Here is a 25,108-nt window from a genome sequence, read left to right as displayed (position 1 = left end):
ATTTATGAGAGGTCTAGCCCTAATAAAAGCTGAATGACAAAAGATATTGCCAGCTGAACAATTTTACTACAAAGTAATATTGCTGACACAATGCCGACGTAAATCAGTTGAAATGAATCTCACGTTGTTTTATTGCCGACGCAAAAAGTTCTAATTTTAAGGGCTTTCGATCGAGTATTTTTGTTGATATTTTTGATCGGCGACAACTGGATTATTTTTAGTTTTATTTTACAGATCAAGCATGTGCATGTCGTAACTTTTTGTTCCATTGACCACTCACGCAAACTAATTTGCATGAGCTTTTGTGATCGCATGTGGATCGTTCACACAGATTAATTTAGGTGAGCGATTTAGCACTCGCGGGGGTTAATTTTCCCGACCAGGCCTGGAGCCCTGACAGATTGGGCGGCTCAACTATCAATGCCTGTGTGTATAGCAATTTAAAGATTTGAATAAAAAACTGTGGCGTTTAAAGATGGGCCACCCATCCCAACTGTCAATGCCTGTTTTATTCAAGTGACATATGTACAAAATTAATGCAGTAATGGTGATAGTTTATTTTCTTTGCATACTAATATAATATACATTTTAACAACATATTTATATACATTTTCGCAATCACAGTTTAAAATTTTCAGTGTATGCATGCCATACTTTTTTCCTATATAAGTCAATAACTTGTCCAACATGTGTTGTGTAAAAATGTGATGACACCAAAGCGCTTTGTTGTTGACTGCTTATACCATCTAAATAATTTATAAATATGTATAAGGATATATTGTTCAGAGAGAACTTAGGGTCAATTTTAGATGCCTCCTAAGGCCTCCTACGTTTTAAGAAGATTTGTGTTATTATTTCACTACACAAGAAAAACTAAAAGGACTGGTAAAGAAGTTCTGTTTCTTCGAGTACAAGGCAAGGAAGAGGTTACTGCAGTGTTTACAATTAACATGAGCTAAGAATGTTCATTTAGCTCTATTAAAAAAATGTCTTTTCTAAAAACTTATCAGGTTAAAAATAATAACAAGTATAACTTTTTCGAATAAATGCATAACATAAACATACGTTTTAAACTTTAGTTAGATGCTATTAGTCAGTGAAATAATTTTTTTCTGTAACCGAACCACAAAAAAAATGTTTATATAATAAATTTGCTCATTATCGTGCAATTTTTGCATGACTTCAGTAAAATAAAACTTATTTCTACGTCCTTTTTTAATAATGAACTTTTGCTAACTACTATTTTGTTATGCCTTTATCATTTACCTTTTTGCTGTCACACGTACACTTGAAGAGGTATCCTATATTTTATCTTCATTATCGTGCATTTGAAGAGGTATCCTATCCTTATCTTCATTATCGTGCATTTGAAGAGGTATCCTATATTTTATCTTCATTATCATGCATTTGAAGAGGTATCTTATATTTTGTTTTCATTATCATGCATTTGGCCAGTCATCATAAGTAGGAAGGTATAGCAACAAATTTTGCTGCTCAAAGCAAACTTGTTTATCATCATAGTAGATTGTTTTTTTTTTTAATTTTATACCAAAATATTATAGTCCAAATTTATGCTTAGGTATAAAGAAAAAACAATTCTCTGATTTATGGATGCATTTGGTGATTAAAAATGTCATCTTTAAGAAGAAGTTCTTCTGGAGGGAATCTGAGAAGTGCTTCTCCTAATGTAAAGAGGAAGGGAAGTACAACGAAATCTAATGGAAAACTATCAGCAAGATCTACTGTAAGAATTAATTAGGTTAATAAAATTGTTTGGTATTTTACGTTTGCACTTGCCATAAATCTTGTGATTTGAAGATAGAATTCATCGGGATAGAAAACTTTTTTGTACACAGTGGTTTCTATAATGGCAAGATTTTAATTAGTAAAAATTGTTCAAACTACACTTATTTTTGTTGTTTCAGAGTTCTAGTGTCTCTGACATTTTATCAGTTTCACCAATGGAGATGAATAAAAATAAGAAAACTGTGAGAGGTATATTCTTTATTTGTGATTATAATTTGATAGGAATTGTCTAAAATTTTTAAGGGGAATCCAATGTAATCAGTTTTCAGTTGTAGTTTTGTGTTGTTTGGTTGACAAGAATTATAAAATCTCTAAAAAATCACTTTATTCCTTGAAAACTTCGCTTTTTATTATTAATAATTTTTTAAACAACTATACAGTGCCACCTCGTGTCCCAGAAGGCCTTATTCCAACTGTATGCACTGTATGCATGGCATTTTTTTGCTGGGATATATCAAATTTATTTTGATAAAAATGGATTTATTTTTTATGTAAAGAAAGTTTGTAGTTGACGCAAAGTGCTAATGTTTTTGTCTCAACTTTTTTTATATAAAAAATTGGGCTTACAAAAAAACTAATTAAGATCATTTGTGTTAAATTTTACAATTTTATGAAGATTGGAAATATGGTGCTTGTTTGTAAATGAGGGTATATGTGTTCACTGACCTCCAGTCCTTAGCACACAATTGAAGACAGAGAAAAATGAAGAAATGTGAAAGAGAATGAAAGAAATGTGTGTCAAAATGTGTCAAAATATTTTCCCTAAAAAGCATCTTCTAAAATTTGCTCCTTCGAATATAATGTATTGTTTAGTTGGGAAACCTCTCAAGTTATTATTATTTATATTTAGGCAACAGTGGAAGAACTGTTACAAGTAGTCAAGATAACTTGAGGAATCCTAAACCACAGTTAACGCAATCATTTAATGTATCATATACAGACGGGTTTGTTTTTTACTGATTCTGACAATACCATATAGCCAGATTTTAAGTAAGGATAAAACTAAAAGATACTATACCTTTTTGTTAATTTAAATTTTAGGGTTAAAGTTAGCAATAAGTATGTATGTGAAAGCAAGCATAAACCACTCAATGTATTTATCTTACTTGTTTATTTATTTTTTTCAGCCAAAAGGGTAAAAAGTCTGCACGAAGGCCTGCTTGGTCTTTGAAACCATCAATAGAAGATACTGTAAGTGCAACTTTAATTCATTATTCACACAAACTCCCAGGGTTTGAATTATTTCTTTGCATGCGCAGTGCATTTCTGTTCCACCAAAAGTTCAGTTTTTTGACTTGGTGCATAGCAGTACACCTCATAGAATTTTTGAGATATTAATTTAAAGTTGTTGGTTTTAATTTTTTTTTTAAATTCAATGTCCATAACCAGAAATTCATTTCTTGTGGATTTACATTGCCACTAAATTATAAAAAAACAGGCGTCATCATCTTTGTGTAAATAAGTAATTTTTTTAAGTACATTTTTACTGTGAAATTTAATCTTTCATGTAACAGACTAATCCACTTTTTTTTCGAAAACTCCCAAATTTGAATCAACAAATTACAGTACACTTTCCTTTATTTTATCATCCTTTAATTTTTTTATTTACATCATCTTATATGGTTTTAGCTGAGATTAATGTAACCTGTGTAGCTTGTATCAAAACTTTCTAAATGCCACAACATTTTACTACATTAAGGACCATGCAATAAAAGAAATTATAATTCTGAAAAAAACGAAACAAAACTTTTAGTTGTCTTGGAAATCTTGGAAGTTAATAAGAAGTTTACAAAATGTATCACAAATTTAGTGGAATGGACAGCTAATCACATACGTTTGTCAAGAAGTTTTTGTATCTTTTAGAATTTGTAGAACTCTAAAGCTTAAAAAGGAGATTATGTAGCTATAAGAAATTATTGGTACAAGTAAGCAATCGGGAAGATAATGTGCTGGATTACTAATACAGATATTTATCACATATGCACTATTGTTCCTATATACTATAATAAATTCTTAATGAGTTCTTGTAGCTGAAAATTTTTAAGAGCTCCTGTTTTTTTAAAAGTGAGTCATGGTATAATGGCGTCTTTTGTTGTCAGACTTATCTCAATCTAACAAGAAGTACCCGTTAAATTAAAGTTATTATCTATATTATGTTCTAAATATGTGTATCTATTCTAAGAAGAATTTTATTTTCCATCTGCATAATGTCTACATTTTTCCAAAAAAATTCTGAAAGTATAGGCACTTAAGGTTATATTTTTAACATACAACGTACATACATCCTCAAGAAATTTGGTACTTGAGAAACTCTGTCAGTGTTCAATTCTCTCGTCACTGAAGTTTATGTAACTAAAAAATTTATTTAAGTTGAAAGGTTGGAAGTGACTCAATTTTATGCTGTATACAAATTCTCCATCATTTTGCTTTGTGCATATTATATTTCTAATCATAGTGTTTTTATTTTAGCCAAGAAGTGAAGCTTCTACCATTGACACATACAACCTACCAACAAGACCATCACTAGATGATTTTTTAGACTTTCGTGATAAAGAAACCAGTCCTCCTCACAATAAAAATACAGGAGAAATACACAAAAAGAGTTTATTTGAATACTTATCGGTGGATACTGCACGAACTAATGACACATTTCCGCAGGATACTTCCAAAACTGATAATACATGGGATACGTATCGAAGTGAGGAAAGTAGTGCAACTAGCACAGTCAATATTAAGCCATTTCCATATGCAAGGCAAAAAGAGGTAAACAATGATGTAAATCTAGAGCAATTGGATGACGATGATGAAACAGTTATAAGAAGTTGGGGCGGCAAGCCTATAACCAAAAAAAGCACACTTAAAAAGACATCCTCCATAAGTTCAAAAACCAGCAATTCGAGTGTTGGTAGCTCTAAAAATGTGAATAAAAATTCTTCAAGATCTTCTTTACAACAAAACATCACTTCTAAAGCTCGTACGAATGTAATTTCTGAAAATTTAAAGAAGAAAGATTATCTTTTGCTAAACGGAAATGTAAAAAAAACTACTTACGAAAAATCACAAAAATCACAAGGCGAAAATAAAAAATTTATGGATAGAAAAAGGGAGTTGGCTGCTGCTTGTATACAGTTATGGTGGAGAAAAATACGGATACGGAAAACAGCTGGTGCAGCTGCTATGCAAAGAATGATGGAAAACAAGCGAAAAGAAATGGAATTTAAATTAACTTTGGAAAGAAAAAAGGTAAGCTAGAATTAATCTTTTGTAATGTAACTATGTGAGCCCACACATTGTATCTTTATAGGAATATGAAAAACAAGTGGAAGAATTTGAAGAAATGTCAAAAAAAGAAGAAAAAGCAAGATTGGCGAGACAAAAAATTATTGATGAAATGCATAATAAGAGGGAGTCACAGTCAAGAAAAAAAAAAGATAAACCAGTGGTACTGCTTATTTGTTTTGTTTTTTTGAAGTGTGATTTTTGGTGTTTGTGTGTTCAGTTAAACTTTTCTGTGTATAGAATTTTATTACCCAAAAATAACTATGATATTGTTTATGCTTCTTATACATTCCTACACATATCAAGAAAATTTATTGAGTGAGTGAGCAGGAAGTAAGTAAAAATAATCAAATCAAGCAGTGTGATTGGTTTGAAGGCAATCGATTATTGCACAACCCAATTTTTATTTTCCAGTGAGGCCTCACAAGCTCGAGAAATACTATATGGGTCAATATGCTCTGGTAATGTCCTCAGTTTTTGTTTTATAATAATATTGATATTTTTTACAATATGATGTGATAGAAATTCATGCAATCTAATGGAAAAGTTACATCTACAACAAAGAATTCAAAACAGAAACCTGTTGAACAACCTTTGAATGAAATTCATAAGAAAACTAAACAAAAGGAGATTCGACCTGATACAGCTAGCAGTGTTGCAAGAAAGGTTGATGAAATATTTGAGGTGAAATTTTTTTATTTTGCTAAATGATATAGATGTGTATAGAAAACAAGTGTTTACGCATTTGTTGTGCTATAGAGTGTACTGCAGGGTTTTTCAGGAGAGGCATGTGATAACACACATACTTCCACTAACATGCAAATTAGTTAAGGCTAGCTACTGATAGCATAGTTGTAGCACACCTAGAACACTTGACATGTGCTTTTTTCTGCACAGGTGCAAAAATCTTCAGGAAAAAGCATGTACTGGAAATTTACTTAAAAAAAAAAACCTTTTAGTCAGAATTTTTGACAAGCAACTTTTTTAGCTTACTCTAAAAACAGCGGAATAATAATTGTGAAAATGAAATTTTGTATTTGCCGGTCTTCTTGTTTATTCTTTTACTGCAGTGAAAAACGTGAAAATGTTCTTGAATAGAGATAATCATTTTGGATTTTCATGCAAATGGAGTAGTTTGAACAGTACTTGTTTTCTTAAAAACAAATTAGTTTAAGGTAGCTCATGTTTTATTTTTTGCATGCGTCTTAATGTTTTACTTACGAATATTTTATTTTTTAGCCAACTTTCTCGAAACAGGCGAAACACATAGCGTTGTTTGGAACAAGAAATTTTTAAAAAGTTTTTTAGAACAAAATAAATCTTCTACATATATCTTGATACAGTGTGAATGCTTGTGGTGTTTACTTAAGATATATTGGAATCAAAATTGTAAAAAAATATTTTAATCTTGTATCTGTTTTAGTCATCCAGCAGAGGCAGCAATAGTCCCAGGTTTTTAGATGCTGACTCCAAAATCGACAGTCACTCTGAAGACGAATCTACGGTGGTAACAGCTGATGTTAAAAGCGGCAAAACAACATTCAATGACTTATTGAACACGCTAAAAGAACTTGAAGATGAGCCGATTGGATTTACACAATCGTCATCTGTTGAATTGTGGGGTACGCAGTTTCATTTCCATCAGTTTAAGAGACACAAATTACCTTAAGGAAATTAATTTTATCAATTTCAAAAAAATATAGAAATATAGAAATCTAGAGCTACATATTATATATTTTGTGAATTTTAACTTCAGTAGTTTATATTTTATGTTTTCTACTGATAGCCCTTAAAAAAGCCATCAAATTCTTTTTTTTAAGAAATTCACGAAATATTAGGAATTACCAAATTTTATTTTCAAATATTTCTCACAAACATTTTCTGAAAAATTAATTCCTTTAGGTAATTATAGCACAGGTTTTTTGTGGTTCTCAAGTATTATCAGTTGATATAAAAAAACTTTGTATCTTTATCTTTATAGATTTTCTTGTATTTGTAATTATGTATGTAAATATAATAAACTTATCCTTAGTCAGTGAAAAAATCTGCAGATTCACCAGTTCTTTAGATCTTCACCCATCATACATATACCCTGCATCTATATTTTGTGCATTTTTCCACCAGTTAACACTATAAAGAAATTACTTAGACGGGAATGTCTGCATTTACCTTGGGTGTTTTAAAGTTTTAGAACCTTGTAACATATAAATATGACGACATAAAAAAATGACAGTGAAATTATGAGTACATTCGTTTTTTTGCTTTTACATGCATCACAATTCGATATGCTTTAAGTCTAAAGTTACCTCAAAATGAGATTTTAAACATGTACAAACTTTGTAGGTATGTGTTTTCATTTCATTTTGGTCATTTTATAATAAAACCAATAGCGAAATAAGTTTTATTTTGATCATAACCATTTTACAATATTTTTTTGTATTGCCTACGAAATTAAACTTCATGTAAATGGTTTGATAAATCATTTTTGTAAATTTATTTTCAGGAAATCCAGGAAGAAGAAATAAAGATTCTTTGTCCACAGAAGAAGTACATGCTCTTCCAATGAGTGAAGAGAAACCGATGCCTGGATCCTTGTTATCAGAAGACAAGCTAAAGACTATTATGAGTTTTCTGGATGAAGTGGAAAAGGTGGAAGATGATGTACGAAGTGAAGTGCTAAGCGTAAGTTGTTCCGTTTTACCCTGTAACTTTTATGGCTAGCATAATAACCATACACTTTCTGGTATATATCCCCCCCCCTTCCCACCCCTACTGCCGAGATAAATTTATACTTAAAGAATGTGTGTCCGGCATAAACGCTTTGTACTAGGTTGTCATGAAAAGTTCTCCCCAAGTATTAAAAAGGGGTCCGCGCACAGACAGACAGACGGAATACGGCTATTATAATAGAGGCTAGGTAAAAATATCCGCTTGTTACTTTTAGAGGAATTTTCGATATCTTTAAATTCCGCGTCCTGTATAATTTCATAACAATGCATTGTGTGTAACAACTACAATTAACTTTTAGCAATCAAAAGTGTTGTATCAATCAAAGAACATACCCCATGAAGAAGTGAGTGCTCAACGAGATTCTGTGATAGATTCTGCTTCACAGGTTGCATCAGACATCAGTAATGCCATCACTGCACAAAGGTTGGAAATAGATGAGAATAAGCGAACTGTTGACATGATGAAAAAAGCCATGGTAAGTTTACGATGTGTATTGCTATACTTGATATTAAACTGTTATTGGATCCTTCACAGTGGATTCTTTCATACAGCTAGTCTTTCCTACACTATTATAAGCACAACATTAATTTGTAGCAGCAGGTTAACTTTACACTAACACTTACTTCTTTTGTGTAGATCTCTTTCTCTCACCGCTTGTTCTTTTTACGTGTTTATTTACGTTTTAACATTCTTATAATGCGCACTTCGCGCAGGTGTTGTAAGATCGTATGCAGGCAATTATCTTGGAAACATTTCCTGGTAATAATATACAAAGCTAAAAAAATGTTAATAAAAAAATATAACCATGTGTTTTTAATACATGATTTTGAAAGGTAAATAATCAAGTATTTCAAGGTTTTCTACTTTGTTTATTTCTTGTTAACTGCAGGGCCAACAGAAAGAATTTACGACAATGCAACTGCGCGAAATGGATAAGGAACACAAGCAACAGCTATCGCTGCAGCGGAAAGAATATGAAGCCACCATACAAAGACATTTATCCTTCATTGACCAACTTATAGATGACAAAAAAGTGCTGACACAGCGATGTGAAGATTTAGTATCCAAACTTAAAGACATTGATCAAAAGTACTCAACAAAAATAAAGCAACTTACAGAAAAGTGAGAACTTTTTGTGCAAGAAAATTCTAACCTAAATGTTTACTTTTCTGTCATGGGAAAAAGACGCTAATTGGTTGTTATACGTAAGAAGGAACCGGCTAACAGCCAATCACCTAAATAAATAAGCAAAAAAATTATTCGCATATTATTCTAAAAGTATCATGAGTTTAATTCAACGTAAAGAAAGCTTTCAAAATTGTCATATTTGCTAGCCTATAACACGTGTTGGATAACGGGAGATTAAAACCAACGTGCTACAAGTCTCATATAACCCCATTCCCCATGAAAAAAACTTGTAAAAAAATTGTAAATTTTTGATTTCTCATATAGTCATGCTGTTGAACTGAAGAAACAAAAAGAAGTGGGAGAGGCTGCTGAGAAATTGCGTCGGGAGAAGTGGATACATGAGAAAACACAAGAAATCAAAGAAATGACTGTCAAAGGCTTGGAGCCAGATATTCAAAAATTAATTGCAAAACATAAAGCTGAAATCAAAAAGATAAAAGCCATGAAACAGGTTGACATGTTGTTTTTAAAAAAAGTGTAATTCTCTGCAGCGTGTTCAATCACTATTTTCGTATGTTTATGTTCGGCCTAGCATATGTTTTGCACACGTGATTTACTGATAGAATTTTTGCCGATCATTTTCTTTGGAGGATTTCCGCATTTAGATCTTACTAGCCTTATTGATAAAAACTTCTTTAAAATCAGCTAGTCCCTAAAGATTCATAATTTTTTGAATAATAACACAATGTCTTTTAGAAAGAAAAACATATGCTCGATTAAGCCCACAAATGATTATTTGTTAGAAATGTTTTGGGGGGTAGGGTTATTATAAGAATGGCGGGGGCTTATTGGAAACAGGGCTTCATGAATTGGAAATTTGTAAGACCTTCATTTAACTTTAAATACAATATCACAGAACAAAAAAGTTATGAATTTACAAGTAGACTTTGTTTTGTAGGGAGAAGTGCTCGAAGCAGATGAAAGGGTTGGGCGGAAATATATTCAACAAATTGAAGATGTTCGAAGTCAACTTGAAAAAGAGAAAGAAATAGCTGTACGAAAAGAAAGAGACAATGCTAGGCAAAGGTTTGCTTTTAAGTTAACTTTGTATAAATCTTTGTATTTCTTTGGCGTTTTTACACTTAAGGCCACATGCTTAGGCTATTCATAATGGCTACCTACGTCAGTGTTTATGAATTATATGAAGTAAACGAAATCACGTCTTATTAAAAATTTCATGAACTAACTACGGGTGGCACTGACTATGGGTGGTACTAATTCGAGAAAGGTGTATTATAACTTTTAAATATTTTTTTTCGTTGTTTTTTAGATTTGAAACCCAGCTTCGTGAGGAAGAAGAATCATACCAACAACAACGTCGCCGTTTATACAATGAAATTGAAGAAGAAAAAGAAAGGTGTGCTGAACAAACTATCCAAATGAAAAAAGAGTTCGACGATAGAAGAAACGCTTACGAAGCTTCTGCGAAGCAAACACTCACCGCAGCTTTAGAAGACCACGAAAGAAAATTAAAAGAGTTACAAAAAAATCACGAGGTGAGTGTGTGCATGGATGTTATGTTTTTAGACGGGTGTCGTAATTTAAAATACATGTGACCTTATAAAAGATAGTACAAAATTTTATAATAATATATCGAGTATGAAATTTTATAGGTCGATATGAAAAACTATAAAGAACAAATTGACATTGAAAAAGAACAATGGATTGAGAATTACATGAAAAAACAGGAGACTCAACTTCTTTCTAAAGAACGACAATTGAAGGAGGATGTGCTAGACGCACGTGATAAAGAAATCGAAATGGTGATTGCACGTCTCGAACAAGAAACTGCTGTCAACAGAGAGGAGGCTGAACGCGCTGCTGAAAATAGAATCAAGTAAGTTGAATTGCAACTAAGATGGCTGTTGTCTCATTTCATAAACAAGGTGGCTGCTCTTTTGTTTGTCAAACAAATTGGTTGCGCTCTTATTTCACAAACAAGTTAGCTGCTCTCTCATTTCATAAACAAATTGGCTGCTCTCTTATTTCACAAACAAATTGACTGCTCTCTTATTTCACAAACAAGTTAGCTGCTCTCTTATTTCACAAACAAATTAACTGGTCTCTTATTTCACAAACAAATTGACTGCTCTCTTATTTCACATACAAATTGGCTGCTCTCTCATTTCACAAACAAATTGGCTGCTCTCTTATTTCACAAACAAATTGGCTGCTCTCTTATTTCACAAACAAATTGGCTGCTCTCTTATTTCACAAACAAATTGGCTGCTCTCTTATTTCACAAACAAATTGTCTGCTCTCTTATTTCACAAACAAGTTCGCTGCTCTCTCATTTCACAAAAAAATTGTCTGCTCTCTTATTTCACAAACAAATTGGCTGCTCTCTCATTTCACAAACAAATTGTCTGCTCTCTTATTTCACAAACAAGTTAGCTGCTCTCTTATTTCACAAACAAATTGGCTGCTCTCTTATTTCACAAACAAATTAGCTGCTCTCTTATTTCACAAACAAATTGGCTGCTCTCTTATTTCACAAACAAATTAACTGCTCTCTTATTTCACAAACAAATTGGCTGCTCTCTTATTTCACAAACAAGTTAGCTGCTCTCTCATTTCACAAACAAATTAGCTGCTCTCTCATTTCACAAACAAATTGGCTGCTCTCTGATTTCACAAACAAATTGGCTGCTCTCTCATTTCACAAACAAATTGGCTGCTCTCTCATTTCACAAACAAATTGGCTGCTCTCTTATTTCACAAACAAGTTAGCTGCTCTCTTATTTCACAAACAAATTAGCTGCTCTCTTATTTCACAAACAAGTTAGCTGCTCTCTTATTTCACAAACAAATTAGCTGCTCTCTTATTTCACAAACAAATTAGCTGCTCTCTTATTTCACAAACAAATTAACTGCTCTCTTATTTCACAAACAAATTGGCTGCTCTCTTATTTCACAAACAAATTAGCTGCTCTCTTATTTCACAAACAAATTAACTGCTCTCTTATTTCACAAACAAATTGGCTGCTCTCTGATTTCACAAACAAATTGGCTGCTCTCTCATTTCACAAACAAATTGGCTGCTCTCTTATTTCACAAACAAATTGGCTGCTCTCTTATTTCACAAACAAATTGGCTGCTCTCTTATTTCACAAACAAATTGGCTGCTCTCTTATTTCACAAACAAATTGACTGCTCTCTTATTTCACAAACAAATTGGCTGCTCTCTTATTTCACAAACAAATTGGCTGCTCTCTTATTTCACAAACAAATTAGCTGCTCTCTTATTTCACAAACAAATTGGCTGCTCTCTTATTTCACAAACAAATTGGCTGCTCTCTTATTTCACAAACAAGTTAGCTGCTCTCTCATTTCACAAACAAATTGGCTGCTCTCTTATTTCATAAACAAATTGGTTGCTCTCTTATTTCATAAACAAATTGGTTGCTCTCTTATTTCATAAACAAATTGGCTGCTCTTTTATTTGACCTGGCCTGCACATAGCGTCATGGTGACATGGGAAAACAGAGAATACCTGAGTGTTTAGAGAATAAATCTGCATCAGAAAAGCCTCTGTTGTAAGTTTAACGAATGTACTTAGTCTTAAGGGGGATTTTCACGAAGCGAATTGAACGGCGATCAAAACAAACAAAACTGCGCATGGTCAGATACAATTCGCCGTCGAATTCGCCGTTCAATTCGCTTCGTGAAAATCCTCCTTTAAGTTTATATGATATGACATTCTTCATGTTTGATCTTTATGTTGAACTTATCTTCCACGATTCTACCTTGTTGTTTTTTTTTAAAAAAAAAAACAAATATTGATTTATTAATTTATCGATATTTTAGACGAATACGAGATAAGTACGGAAACGAAATAAAAGAACTCGAGCTTTCCGAACAAAATCTTCAAGAAAAATGCAGCACTATGAAGGAGCGTGTTGAAGACATGGAGAACACTTGCATTCGTTTAAAGAGTGAAGCAAAGCAGAAGGAGCAAGAGGTTATAGACATGAAGAAATTAACAGATCGCTTACAAGAGGAGAGGGGAAAAGTTAGTGATATCATTCGACAGGAGTTCGCTGACAGGTGAGTTTATGGAGTCACTTATCGAACAATAACGAGGTTAAACATAAAATAGAGTTGTACTTATTTGTGTTTCGTAAAGCAACTCCACTTTTCATTCCATTTTAGTTGCTAAAGCCAAAATTTTGATTTAGCTCCAAAATTGCTACGGGTATCTTTCTCTACTACCATTCATGTTTAACGTTTATATCTACGTTAAGGGGATAAGTTTTCACGAAATGAAGAATGAAAGATCTGAAAAAAGTTTTGATCCCCTGAAGAAGATTTTCTCTATAAATGTTGTGACGCATTTATTTAATGTACAGCTTGAAAAAACGCACCAAAGTTACTATGTGGTTTGCAGTTTGTAGTTTGCTATACAACTTGGTTTTTATGCTACTATTAAAATTCTTGGAAGTGGGTTTTAGTGAAACCCTTCTTCTTGCATAATGGCGGTGTTATTTACAACTTGTTACATCTTGAAGGTTAGTCGCGTTAGAAGAAGAATCGAAACGGCTTCGTAACGAGTTGAGCGAAGAAAAAGCACGTCACCGCTTTGATGTGGATCGAATCACGAAAGATAAAGAAGATGAAATGGAAGAAGTTCATAAAAGGTAAGAAAAATTTAACGGTTAGTTTTTACAAAAAGTATTTAAAGAAAACCGAAAAATCTTAGTTATTAACCCATCACTATCGTCCATAAAATGTAAATTTTTCTTCTCCAGTCGTATTTTCTAAAGCAAGCAGTTTCTTTATACAGCTGCACGTTTAATTGGTTAGTATAGACTGCAACGGATAGTTTCACAAGAACATTGAAAATCTCCTCGTAACTATTAAAAGTTTTTTAACCCATCAATAACCAAGACCAACCTTTCTGTTTTTTTATGTCTCAACCCCTCAACGGAAATTGTTGCTCTTAGAGTAAAGAAAGCCATCTCGAAAAAAGAAGAGACCACACAAATGCTGCGTCAGCAAATGACGGTAAGTACATCCGCCATCTTTGCTCTCGTATTTGGTTTATTATGGTGGCTAGGAAGGTCAATTTTGTGTTTCGCCAAATGTCGTGAAAAAAATTTATTTAAGGAAAATAAAAAATTTCCATACCATCTTTAATCTCTGGAAAGCTAATATTCCTTTTTCCTTCCCCAATGCTGTCTCATCTTACCTGATATATTCTTGTTTAAGTGGAATAGTTTGTTTGGAGATTATATTTTGTATATTATATTTGTTATGAATATTATTTTTACTTTGTAGGCTGCTGAGAAACGGGCAGAGCACTTAGAACAATTACTAGCTGAGCAAAGAAAAAAACTTTTGACGAAATAACACGTGTTCTTAGTACAGCATTTATGAATAACAACGCACCTAGATTGTGTTTTCACTGTTATGTATGACACATTATGTTGAAAACTAAAGCAAGATTTATTGCTTCAGTGAAACCATGGCGAAGTTATTTTGGGGGGCAATAAGTCAAATTGGCATATCGAACAATATTTGCAAACTTTCGAGAATTAATTTTTTCGAGATCTAGTTATTTTATGACATTCTTCACGTAAGCAAATTTGAGTGTTGAAAAGAATTTCTTGAGATAAATCGTGAAAGTTTTGAATATAGCTCGTGTTTTATTTATTCACAATTTCTCTTGTAAATATCCATATATTTGTTTTATATTGTATATATATTATATATTTAGACTATGATGACATTTTCTTTTTTGTTTTATGTAATTTTACCATGTAATTTATTGTATAATTAAATGAATATTAAATTCTTTAACCAAATTAATTTGTGCTCTTAAAATATCAAGATGTCCACAAGCCTAAAATGCTGACCACTGTGTTAAAAGTAAGGAGTTCCTTTGCTTCACACACAGTACTTTGCTTCACACACAGTACTTTGTTTCACACACAGTACTTTGTTTCACACACAGTACTTTGCTTCACACATAGTACTTTGTTTCACACACAGTACTTTGCTTCACACACAGTACTTTGCTTCACACACATTACTTTGCTTCACAGTACTTTGTTTCACACACAGCACTTTGTTTCACACACATAGTACTTTGTTTCACACACACAGTACTTTGCTTCACACACAGTACTTTGTTTCACACACAGTACTTTGCTTCACACACAGTACTTTGTTTCACACACAGTACTTTGTTTCACACACATTACTATGTTTCACACACAGTACTTTGTTTCACACACAGTACTTTGCTTCACACACAGTACTTTGTTTCACACACAGAGTACTTTGCTTCACATACAGTACTTTGTTTCACACACAGTACTTTGCTTCACACACAGTACTTTGTTTCACACACAGTACTTTGTTTCACACACAGCACTTTGCTTCACACACAGTACTTTGTTTCACACACAGAGTACTTTGCTTCACATACAGTACTTTGTTTCACACACAGTACTTTGTTTTACACACAGTACTTTGCTTCACACACAGTACTTTGTTTCACACACAGAGTACTTTGTTTCACACACAGTACTTTGCTTCACACACAGTACTTTGTTTCACACACAGAGTACTTTGCTTCACACACAGTACTTTGTTTCACACACAGTACTTTGTTTCACACACAGTACTTTGCTTCACACACATTACTTTGCTTCACACACAGTACTTTGTTTCACACACAGCACTTTGTTTCACACACATAGTACTTTGTTTCACACACACAGTACTTTGCTTCACACACAGTACTTTGTTTCACACACAGTACTTTGCTTCACACACAGTACTTTGTTTCACACACGTTACTTTGTTTCACACACACAGTACTTTGCTTCACACACAGTACTTGCAACAAAATGAGGGTGGCTAAGTCCATGAAACTTCCTAGAACTCCTGGATACTCTCTAAGAAAAAAATTGGAGAAACCTTTGGAAATGGATAATACTTCTGTAAAATGATTTCTAATTTAGTTTAATTTTGTTTGTCATTGGGTTTTTGCGGCTTTTCTTACGAGTTCCTTCTCTCATTGAAATAACAAGGAAGTGTTTTCCAAAATTGCACAACCATTGCTCAGCAAATATGCCGACCTTCGTTTCAGTAGATACCAAGAAAAACTTTTCGATCCTGAATATAAGCAGCGTAGAAAACGAAGCTAATGTATGGAAAGAAAATCGCAACGAAATTGTCATTGACAATTTCTGTTTAAACTTTTTGCAACTTCTCGATAAAGTTCGGATTTTGCGAATAGGGTCTAAATTTCAAAAAATGCTTGAAAATTTTTTCTTCGCAATAATTTCTTTCATTAAAGTTTCTGCAAAATACCATACAAAGTTTAGATCTATCTCAAACCACCCTTTAAACGAGTCCATAATTAAATAAGCGCCCTGGCGGTGACTCAAAAGACAAAAACGGTTTACACTAGCATTCCGCGTTTAATAAAAATACAATCATTTATTTTAACTTGATATTTGTAGAAATAATTTACAATCACAGAGTCAAAACTCCGAAAAATATAATGCTCATTTTGTTTCACACGTTTATGTACATAATATGTATATTTAAAATTTTACCTAATTGGTTTGAAACAAAGTAAAATTTTACCCTTTTGTAACAACCTAAAATTTTATCTACTAAATTTGGATTTAGAAACAGATCTCGTAAACTGAAGAAATGTTTTAAATTTGTTTACCCAGATCTTTTATCATTACTTGCTTGAAAACTTGCTAACTACGAAGATTCAGACAAAACTTTTTAGTCGTCGCGCGCGAAACTGATAAAAACCAGAACAACCCAAAGTGGACGAAAGTCAAAGTATGCAACACATAAAATCGTGCGGGGGGTGTATTGGGTTTCCTATATATACACATTTCCCTACGGATTAACGCTTAAATTTTTTTCTCTAAATATACTAACACAAACACTAACTTAATAAAAACGTTACTCCATATAGGTCTTTAAAATATCAATAGAGGTCGTTAAAAATATCAATTGTCATATAAAATTGTTAAATGAGAATCATACCCAAATAGCTGTACAATAAGACAAAAAGATTAAAATTCTGACATTTTCGTCACAGTCAGTCTCGTTTTGAAGAGTCCTTGCTCATAAAAATGTTATATCAGTCCCTGACAAGGAAATTTATCAGGAAAAAAAGTGCTTTATAAAACATGGAATTCCGGAAAAAAATGTGGAAAAAAATTAAACATTAAAAAAAAACTTTTAAACCTGTTCTTTCGTCTTGATAAAGCAAAAGTATAGGCGTTTAAGGGTACTTCTACCACAAAGAACAGGGTCGAGTTGACTGCATATAAATACACGTGCTTTAAAAACTCATGCTTACGTATACGCTAAAACGTGTATTAAAAAAATGCATTGTGAGAACGTGTTTAAAAAACGCAACTAACTTTCTGTGACTTTTTCGCACATCACGTCAATTTTTTGTTTTTGTTTTCTTTTTTCCATGAACATGACAACGCAAACTGGATCAAATATTTTAAACGAATCAATCTTCCACTTCTCCCCATGCTTCCTCAGCTAACATGAAATATTTAGTAGATAGTTTTCCTTTTCCTTCAGCCATTGCAGCTTCTGCGGCTGCAGTGTATAACTCTCCAGCGTAGCTAGGGTCTTTCTCAACGCCATTACCACCTTGCTGCCATATCTCAGCCATTCTTGCGTTGATCTGGTCGGCAGAGATACCGCCTCCAATACCAGCACCAGCCTCCAACCTACCTAAAGCAGCTTCGTACCATTTCAAAGCTTCTGTCCACGATTTTTTCCTGTGAATTAGGCATGATTTATAAAAACACTATAATTTAAACATTTAGGGGTACAAAAATGTCGTTCAAATTATAGAATTTTGTCAGTGGAGTTGTTCTAGTATCTATAGTTTTAAATTTATTTGCCAAGACCCAATGCTAACATTTTTTTTCAGTAGAGATTATATTAAATTTACCTCGAATCACCAAGATTAATTCCAGTATCAAAAGCTTGAGCAACTTTAATCATCGAGTCTTTATCCCCGTGCGTTGCAGCTTCAAGCAGACAGTCCATCCCGCGATCATGGTCTTCCTGTAGATATAAAATCACTCTTTACTAAGTTACGCATTTGAAAAGTTTAATTGATGTTACCGATTAAAGTTTTAAAACTCTACGCCATCTACCACACTAGTTAGGATAACAAAAAGTGATTGACTTACTCGGATTTGTACCGTCTCAAATTGATCTGTTGGTAGGTTAAAGTATTTCATGGCCATCACTTTGTTGGCTTGCAGAGAACCACACAGGGCAGCTTTATTTAAATGGAATAAACTCGACTCGTTATCAGGCTCGCCATCAGTGAAACGACCAACGTTGTTGTAAACTGCCAAGTCGTAATGAATCTAAATACATGAAACAAATGTTTCCAATAAAATTAATTGACTTGGAAAAGTCAACAGTGGTCACACAGGTGTTATCACGTAGTCATACAGTGAGTATCACGTGGTCATACAGGCGATATCACGCGGTGTACAGTCAGTATCACGTGGTCATGCAGGCAATATTACGTGGTCACACAGGTGGTTTCACGTGGTTATACAGGTGGTATCATGTGGTCGTACAGGTGGTATCACGTGGTCACACGAGCGATGTTAAGTATTCACACAATAAAAATCAACAGTGCTCACCTCACCAATGATTGAAATTTGCCGCTCTTCAAATTCTAGCAGTTCCAACCTCTTGTTAATACAATCTGATGTCAGAATTTTAAGGTCGTCGTCAACGTTAGCGCCTTTACGTTCATGTTGGTTGAAGTAATTCTCATGTGAACACTCGTCATCCTGAAAAGAAAAAGAGAACAAAATTGTTAGCATTGTAAATTGATGAAACCTTTTAATTGATGCCCTGGAAAATTTAGTGTTGAGAATATTGATATTTAACTGTCAATCATCCTAGCCAGGTTGCAACTTATTTGATTATCTTATTTGAGTATTACGTTTTTCTCCAAGTATTCCAAGTCCCTGATAACCCACGAAGATATTATGAACCGCTTAGAACGGCGTAAATAAATTAAATTGTCCTGTTTCAATTTTTAGTATGGCAGAAATATTTATCATTATCCAGAAGTAATTTAGTTCAATAAAACAGAAATTACAATAATGGTATACAGTGTACCTAACTTGACAACCAAAAAATAGACCTAAGCCAAAATCAAATTTAGAAAAATTTATATTTTCCAAGATTTGCCCCCACTTTTATAACTTCCCAGGAACACATTCCATTTTAAGACGTTATTGCCCCTGTCCAGCAGTAAAAGTTATGTTTCGTACCGAGCTCATACCACTGTCCATTTCTGAGTACATTCTCCTTCTTCTTGTTGGCACACCAACCAAACTATTTGTGCTACCAAATACTGACGGCGTCCTGGAGTCATCATTCGGACTGACCGGGCTAAGCTCGTCATCCGATTCAATAGATTTGAGTCTTTCCACTAAATCGAACATTGGCAATAACTTTTGTCCCGGACTAAAACGAGAAACATTCACATCGTATGTAAAAACTTTACTTCGTAGGAGCTTCTATAACTGCAAGCTGCTGTACAGAATGTCATTCAATTGATGACTGTGGAAATTAACTCGATGAAAATTATGAACAGAAAGAAAATGTATTAGATTAGGCAGGAAAACGGCATAGTTAAAGACCCAGGGTTCTAAAAAACTTTTAAAAAAACATTCGTTAAATTGGGATTTGCCTAAGTTGTAGAAAACATAAGACAGGAGGGACAAAATAGGAATTTTGAGGTGTGCTCCACTGGGTAACACTTCTGACCTGTGAGGAATCTTCACTTCAGTGGAAGTACTGCTTGAAGAACTGATATTATTTATTCTTTTCATTCCAGTTTCTGATAAATCAAACTTTTTTAGGTTCATATCTTCACAAATTTGTGTGCAATGATGCGAAGCAAAGAACAATGCCATTCCTTTGGTACCTAACACAGCATAAACCATAAAATCAATCAACATTAAAAATTATGTCGAGTTTATTGTTTAAGACAAGGCTGATAAAATTGTCGATATTAGTTTTCACCTAGGGACTCGTTCTGCTTTTTTAGATCATACAATAACCGAGATCATAATCACATTTTTTGAAATTTTAAAATATAACAAAGCAAAAATATATTTCATGCATTGATCTTATACCTAAGTTAGCTTCTCCATACTCTTCTGCATCGGCCGTGTGAATCTGCGGATCAGTATATAGATCTCCTACGCCCTGTACATCAACAACCATCACATGATGGCCGGAACGCTCAAATGTAAAATGACTGAATGCCTACGAGATGGAAAAATAAAAATTGTAGAGAACTAAATAATAACTAAATATCACCTTAAAACGAAAACAAAAATGAAAGATTACCTGTGGTGTTGCTCGGACATGTTCATCTTCACGCAACACAAAACCGGAATTGGAATTGTACTTCACATATTTTCCTTCAACAAAGTTTTCGATATGATACATGGGTGATCCTTCACGCTCGAATAATTCAACACAGGCGATTTGGATGATATCAATCTAAAGTGAATAAAACATCTACACTCTATTCGTCAAGTGTTATAACAGTTTTATTTTTTAAATGCAAACTTCATTAAAAAAATTAACAAAATAAACAACAAGAAAAACCTTTTTTGGTGGATTGTGTCGATTATATTCTTCCGCCCATAATTTTGCGTCCATTTGAAGTTTCACATCATTAAAGTAAACATTCGGCATGACATCCGTGTGTATATATCGCTTGGCTACAACATTGGAAGCATAAGACCAGTCATCTGTATGTACCATGGTTGACAATTTTTTCCTGTAAATTCAAAAAAATTATTCATAAACAGGTAAAAAAAAATCTCTTCTTTTACATTGTCACCATCTTTACTGTTTTACAATTTACAATATTTGTTTACTGTAAATTTTATTTTTTATTTACTTTATTTTCTTTCTTCTGTGCCATTTGTAACATTCCAATTCTGCAGAACATTGCTAGCACAAAGAAAAAGTTTTCTTTTAATTAGGATTAGGTGGAATTAGCTGAGTTGTAGAAAATAAACTCAAAAAGACAGTTATATACAATTTTATCGACATCAGCATTAACCTATCCATATTAAACATTCATTGTACACGTAGTTTATACTCACATTCTGTAGCATTTTCTCATCGCTCCTTGACCAAAAGACTGAAATAGAAAGGCAGTGTAAACCAAAAGCATGTTACGATATCTTAAAAATTTGAAAAATACACAAATTATGACATATACCTCCTCTTCCATTTTTACACTGACAATATCTTGCACCCATTTTTTCTTTAATGCATTGTATCTAAATCGTCGTGCACTTTCTGTTGGACAGGAGCCTAAAAACACATAAATATTTTTCACTGAATCATCTTCATGTCAGGGTTAATCTCATTTTACTTACAACACTATTTGATCATAGTGTATAACTTTACCATCACATTTAACAGGAAAAAAATGTTTTTATATATGAACAGGTCATGCTGTTAATTGATATATGCTTTGTATATTTTAGTGTATATAATAGATAGTGGGCTTGGTCCCCTGATTGGCGTTAATCTACATTGTTGTCAAATTTATCAATGGTAGCAGAGGTTAATCACCATGTCGGTGAAGATCAAACCTCCAGAGTTTAAAGAGAAAAATTATGAGCGTTTTCGTGTAGAGCTAGAAGCTTGGCGTGAAATTACAGACTTAGCGAAGTCGAAACAAGGTATTGTGATTGCCTTGTCGTTACCTGAAGATAGTGAACAGGGTATTCAAGAGAAAGTTTTGATGAACTCAGTATAGATGACTTAAAAACAAACACTGGTCTGGATACATTGTTAGTGTTTCCTGATAGAAAGCTTAAAAAGGACGATTTAGCAGATATGTGGGATAAGTTTGATGATTTTAAAGAATATCGGCGTGAACAAGGACAATCCACAGCAGACTACATTTCAAAATTTGATCACAAGTACAAGAAACTGTTGAAACAAAAGATGAAATAGCCTTCAGAAATATTAGCTTTTAAACTTTTGAAAAATGCTAACATAAGTACGGATGAACGTTTATTGGTTCTTACTGGTATGAACTGCCATTCAGTTAAGTGCTGCATACTTAACTGAAAACGAAGATGCTTTACTAGCTCCTGGATTTGTTCGTAGAAATGCTAGTGATAGCTATTGAAGATGCAAAAGAACTGGTCAATATTTTCCTCAAGGAGGCAGAGGAAAAGGAAGAGTACAGGGATGAGAAAATTTATTTGGCAACATCATCAACAAATCCACTTGTAAAAGTAGAATACACTCATTATGTTGTACATTACAGCGTGTTTTACGGAATTTTAAAATAGGTACTGCTAAATCCTAAATGGGAACTTTATCAAGGTGGTTTGAAATACTAATGAAGTCTTATCCCTTCCTAACTTGTATGGAATGTTATAACTCCTATATTTTGAAGTAAATATAGTAAATATAATTAACTGTTCTAAGGTATTGGAAAATTCAGGATAAATTTAATGGAGCATTCTCAGTAACTGTTAAAACAGCTATATTAAATGTAGCTGAACAGTTACTGAGAATGCTGGACTACATTGTGTAATGATCCAGTTTTTGCGCAACTGGTAAGATGTTTAGATAGACAGAGGGTAAACAACTTAACAAAAAGAGAAGGTAAAATCTTAATAAATGTGTATAAATTGTAAGATTTAAGACATGTGGGTACATAAGGTGAGATAAAAAGCAGCATTTATTATCAGCTCATTGCTTCAATTGCACTCGATTCATCGCTCATGATAAATCGGTTTTATCAATTGCACAATTAACGCTGTTTATATATTTATTTATAGCAGTGTATAGCTAGCTGTAATTGGTCTTGATAAAAACTGGTTTGGACAGTTTATCGTACTTTTTTAATATTTTTATATCATCCATTAACAAAGTCTAGTTATTTCATTTTTAAAAGTTCAGTATTTACCAAAAAATTGGCCTTCAAAGGGTTTTGTTTGCATACAAACACTAAAAACTGCATGCTATGTATACCAAAAATAATTCTGACAACATGTTTTCTTTTTTAAAATTTAGAGCTTACTGTGAGGATGATTATCATTTTTAAAATTTTAGACCAGCAAAAAGTAATCCTCTTCACAAATTATTCCATAGTTTTTTTCTGATAAATATTTGTGGTTTAGGATTCCAACACAAAACTTAGTTAGTCTCTCTATATATAATACTTTGATTATACTTAAGTTATGACTGAGTTGAAAGATGCTTATTCATGGCCTGCGTAAATGTTTCATGCTTCCGCAGGCAATACCTTCACCTAGATATATTGCCCTCATTAAATGTATATAATGTTTAAAAATATAGCTTTATGGCATTGTCTCCCGCAGAAATTGTAAAAAGCTCAAGATCTTCTACTCTAATTTAACAAACATCCATCTCACTCAAATCCGCAAATAGTAGAAGATAATCAATTCGCTTATTCAATTCAATTTATTTTATTTGCCATAGAAAAAGTTAAAAATTAAAGTGGGTGTAATATACAATATATAACCAGTTATATATAGTTATATTTCAATGACTGGAGACCAACACCATAGCAAGGCTAATAGTAATGTGAAGGCCACCAAATAGCACAGGGGAGTAAAAAGGGGTAAGTGTATAGGGAGGGAAAATACTATTTCATTTTCCCGATACAAACTAAAGGGTAAAAATAATAATGATAATAATAATAAAAGGACGAAAAAAATTGACATGGATGTACACATGTACAAACACGCACCACACTACTGAAGGGTCATGTCCAGAAAAAATCTGTTGAGTTTATATTTTATAACAGAATTTGACAATGTGATAAAGGTAATTTTTTTAAAAATATTCCAGGAAGTAATGCATTGGGATCTAATTGAGTTGGTACCATAGTAAGTAGTGTTTGAGAGAAAGTAGTCAAGCATTCAAGCAGTTTTGTTCCTGATATTGTAATGGTGTTAATGGATCTTAATATCGTAGGTTTCTGTTAGAGCTTTAGGAGTGGAATCAGTGAGAATTTAAAAGACCAAGTTGATAGAAGATAGGATCTGTTGTAGCAGTAGGTTGAGAAAAAAATCAATCGAACAGCCTTATTTTCCAATATAGAGATACGTTTGGGTTTAGGTTAGAGACAGGTTGACCCCAGGCTTGACAACAATAAATAAGATTTGAATAAAAAAGGGATCAATAGTAACTTAATATATACCTATAATATCATATAACTTCCATGGATCCTCATGAGCCTTAGCCTTTTCCATAGCACCTAGCCAATGCAGTTTTAGGCTTCCCGGCGCAGAAACTGTGTGTTTTAATGATTGTTTCGATTTCATCCAAGCTGAAACAACCTCTTTAACTACAATAAAATTTTATAAAAATCAGTAATATGCATTAAACTAACTTCTAGCATGCAATCAACATATGCAGTATTTGATTTAGATGTTCCACTTTTGTAATAGCTTGCAAAATTTGTGTCTTCCTAAGTGTCACTCTGTTTCAAAAAAATATCCATGAGTCTTTCTTCTAATATTTTCCAGGAAAAATTCCTTTCTGAGACACAATATCAACAGACTTGCACAGCAAAATAAACATAATATTCAGAACAAGAAAGAAAAAAACATTGTTTTACTAAGATAAAACTCTGAGTGAATATGAAAATTTGTTTAATAAAAGCTTTACCATCATCTTGTGAATGTTGTTTATCATATTTTGTTGGAGGGCAAAGATTTTGAATATTTTCTAAATTTTTTCCCAACAACATTTTGTTGTGTCCATTTTGTTCAGTGATTGTTGGATTGACATCAAGATAGTTTCCGTTTTCTATTCTGATTTTGTCATGTCCATTTAAGCAATTGATATTCTTTCTCGGCGTGCCAGTGACATGTCCACCATTAAATCCATTTGATGTTTCATCTGGTGTGCTGGAGAGAAGGTCCTGAATCTCAAATTCATCCGTTGAAGAGAAGGACATGTCTTCTGCAAACTACCAAGGTCTTGTTTTAACTTTTTAATATTTTTACATAATCATCTAAAGATAAATACAGCTTTTTATGCTTAC

General features: G+C 33.0%; 2 protein-coding genes across 2 annotated transcripts; one reads left to right on the top strand and one right to left on the bottom strand.

Annotated features, from left to right (window-relative positions):
• Positions 1-1,561: 1,561 nt before the first annotated feature.
• On the top strand, positions 1,562-14,807 carry LOC130649351 (centrosomal protein of 131 kDa-like). Its single transcript, XM_057455614.1, has 19 exons — positions 1,562-1,744; positions 1,926-1,995; positions 2,657-2,750; positions 2,934-2,997; positions 4,276-5,049; positions 5,111-5,248; positions 5,608-5,769; positions 6,509-6,707; positions 7,589-7,767; positions 8,114-8,290; positions 8,705-8,937; positions 9,268-9,454; positions 9,902-10,029; positions 10,274-10,499; positions 10,617-10,840; positions 12,811-13,050; positions 13,512-13,640; positions 13,947-14,007; positions 14,281-14,807. Exons 1-19 carry the CDS (start codon positions 1,631-1,633, stop codon positions 14,350-14,352), a joined length of 3,471 nt encoding a protein of 1,156 aa, XP_057311597.1. The 5' UTR covers positions 1,562-1,630; the 3' UTR covers positions 14,353-14,807.
• Positions 14,808-16,451: 1,644 nt separating this feature from the next.
• On the bottom strand, positions 16,452-25,108 carry LOC130648725 (eukaryotic elongation factor 2 kinase-like). The gene is made up of 13 exons (XM_057454800.1): positions 24,730-25,108; positions 24,260-24,406; positions 21,287-21,381; positions 21,168-21,205; positions 20,662-20,836; positions 20,398-20,553; positions 20,181-20,313; positions 19,810-19,969; positions 19,311-19,506; positions 18,669-18,821; positions 18,201-18,383; positions 17,957-18,072; positions 16,452-17,780 (listed from the first exon to the last, which is right to left on the bottom strand). Exons 1-13 carry the CDS (start codon positions 25,019-25,021, stop codon positions 17,504-17,506), a joined length of 2,121 nt encoding a protein of 706 aa, XP_057310783.1. The 5' UTR covers positions 25,022-25,108; the 3' UTR covers positions 16,452-17,503.

The sequence above is a fragment of the Hydractinia symbiolongicarpus genome, chromosome 7, assembly GCF_029227915.1.
Source record: "Hydractinia symbiolongicarpus strain clone_291-10 chromosome 7, HSymV2.1, whole genome shotgun sequence".
Classification (NCBI taxonomy): domain Eukaryota; kingdom Metazoa; phylum Cnidaria; class Hydrozoa; order Anthoathecata; family Hydractiniidae; genus Hydractinia; species Hydractinia symbiolongicarpus.
This window is presented reverse-complemented; position numbering and strand designations above follow the sequence as displayed.

What these genes read in the sequence shown, in the direction of transcription:
- LOC130648725 (XM_057454800.1), bottom strand. Translation starts at nt 25,021, where the DNA reads ATGTCCTTCTCTTCAACGGATGAATTTGAGATTCAGGACCTTCTCTCC. An exon ending in TTGAGACGGTACAAATCCGA is followed by an intron (nt 18,073 to 18,200) that starts GTAAGTCAATCA and finishes TTATATCTACAG; the next exon opens with GAAGACCATGATCGCGGGAT. An exon ending in ATTAATCTTGGTGATTCGAG is followed by an intron (nt 17,781 to 17,956) that starts GTAAATTTAATA and finishes CCTAATTCACAG; the next exon opens with GAAAAAATCGTGGACAGAAG.
- LOC130649351 (XM_057455614.1), top strand. Translation starts at nt 1,631, where the DNA reads ATGTCATCTTTAAGAAGAAGTTCTTCTGGAGGGAATCTGAGAAGTGCT. An exon ending in AGAGACAATGCTAGGCAAAG is followed by an intron (nt 10,030 to 10,273) that starts GTTTGCTTTTAA and finishes GTTGTTTTTTAG; the next exon opens with ATTTGAAACCCAGCTTCGTG. An exon ending in GCTGCTGAAAATAGAATCAA is followed by an intron (nt 10,841 to 12,810) that starts GTAAGTTGAATT and finishes TCGATATTTTAG; the next exon opens with ACGAATACGAGATAAGTACG.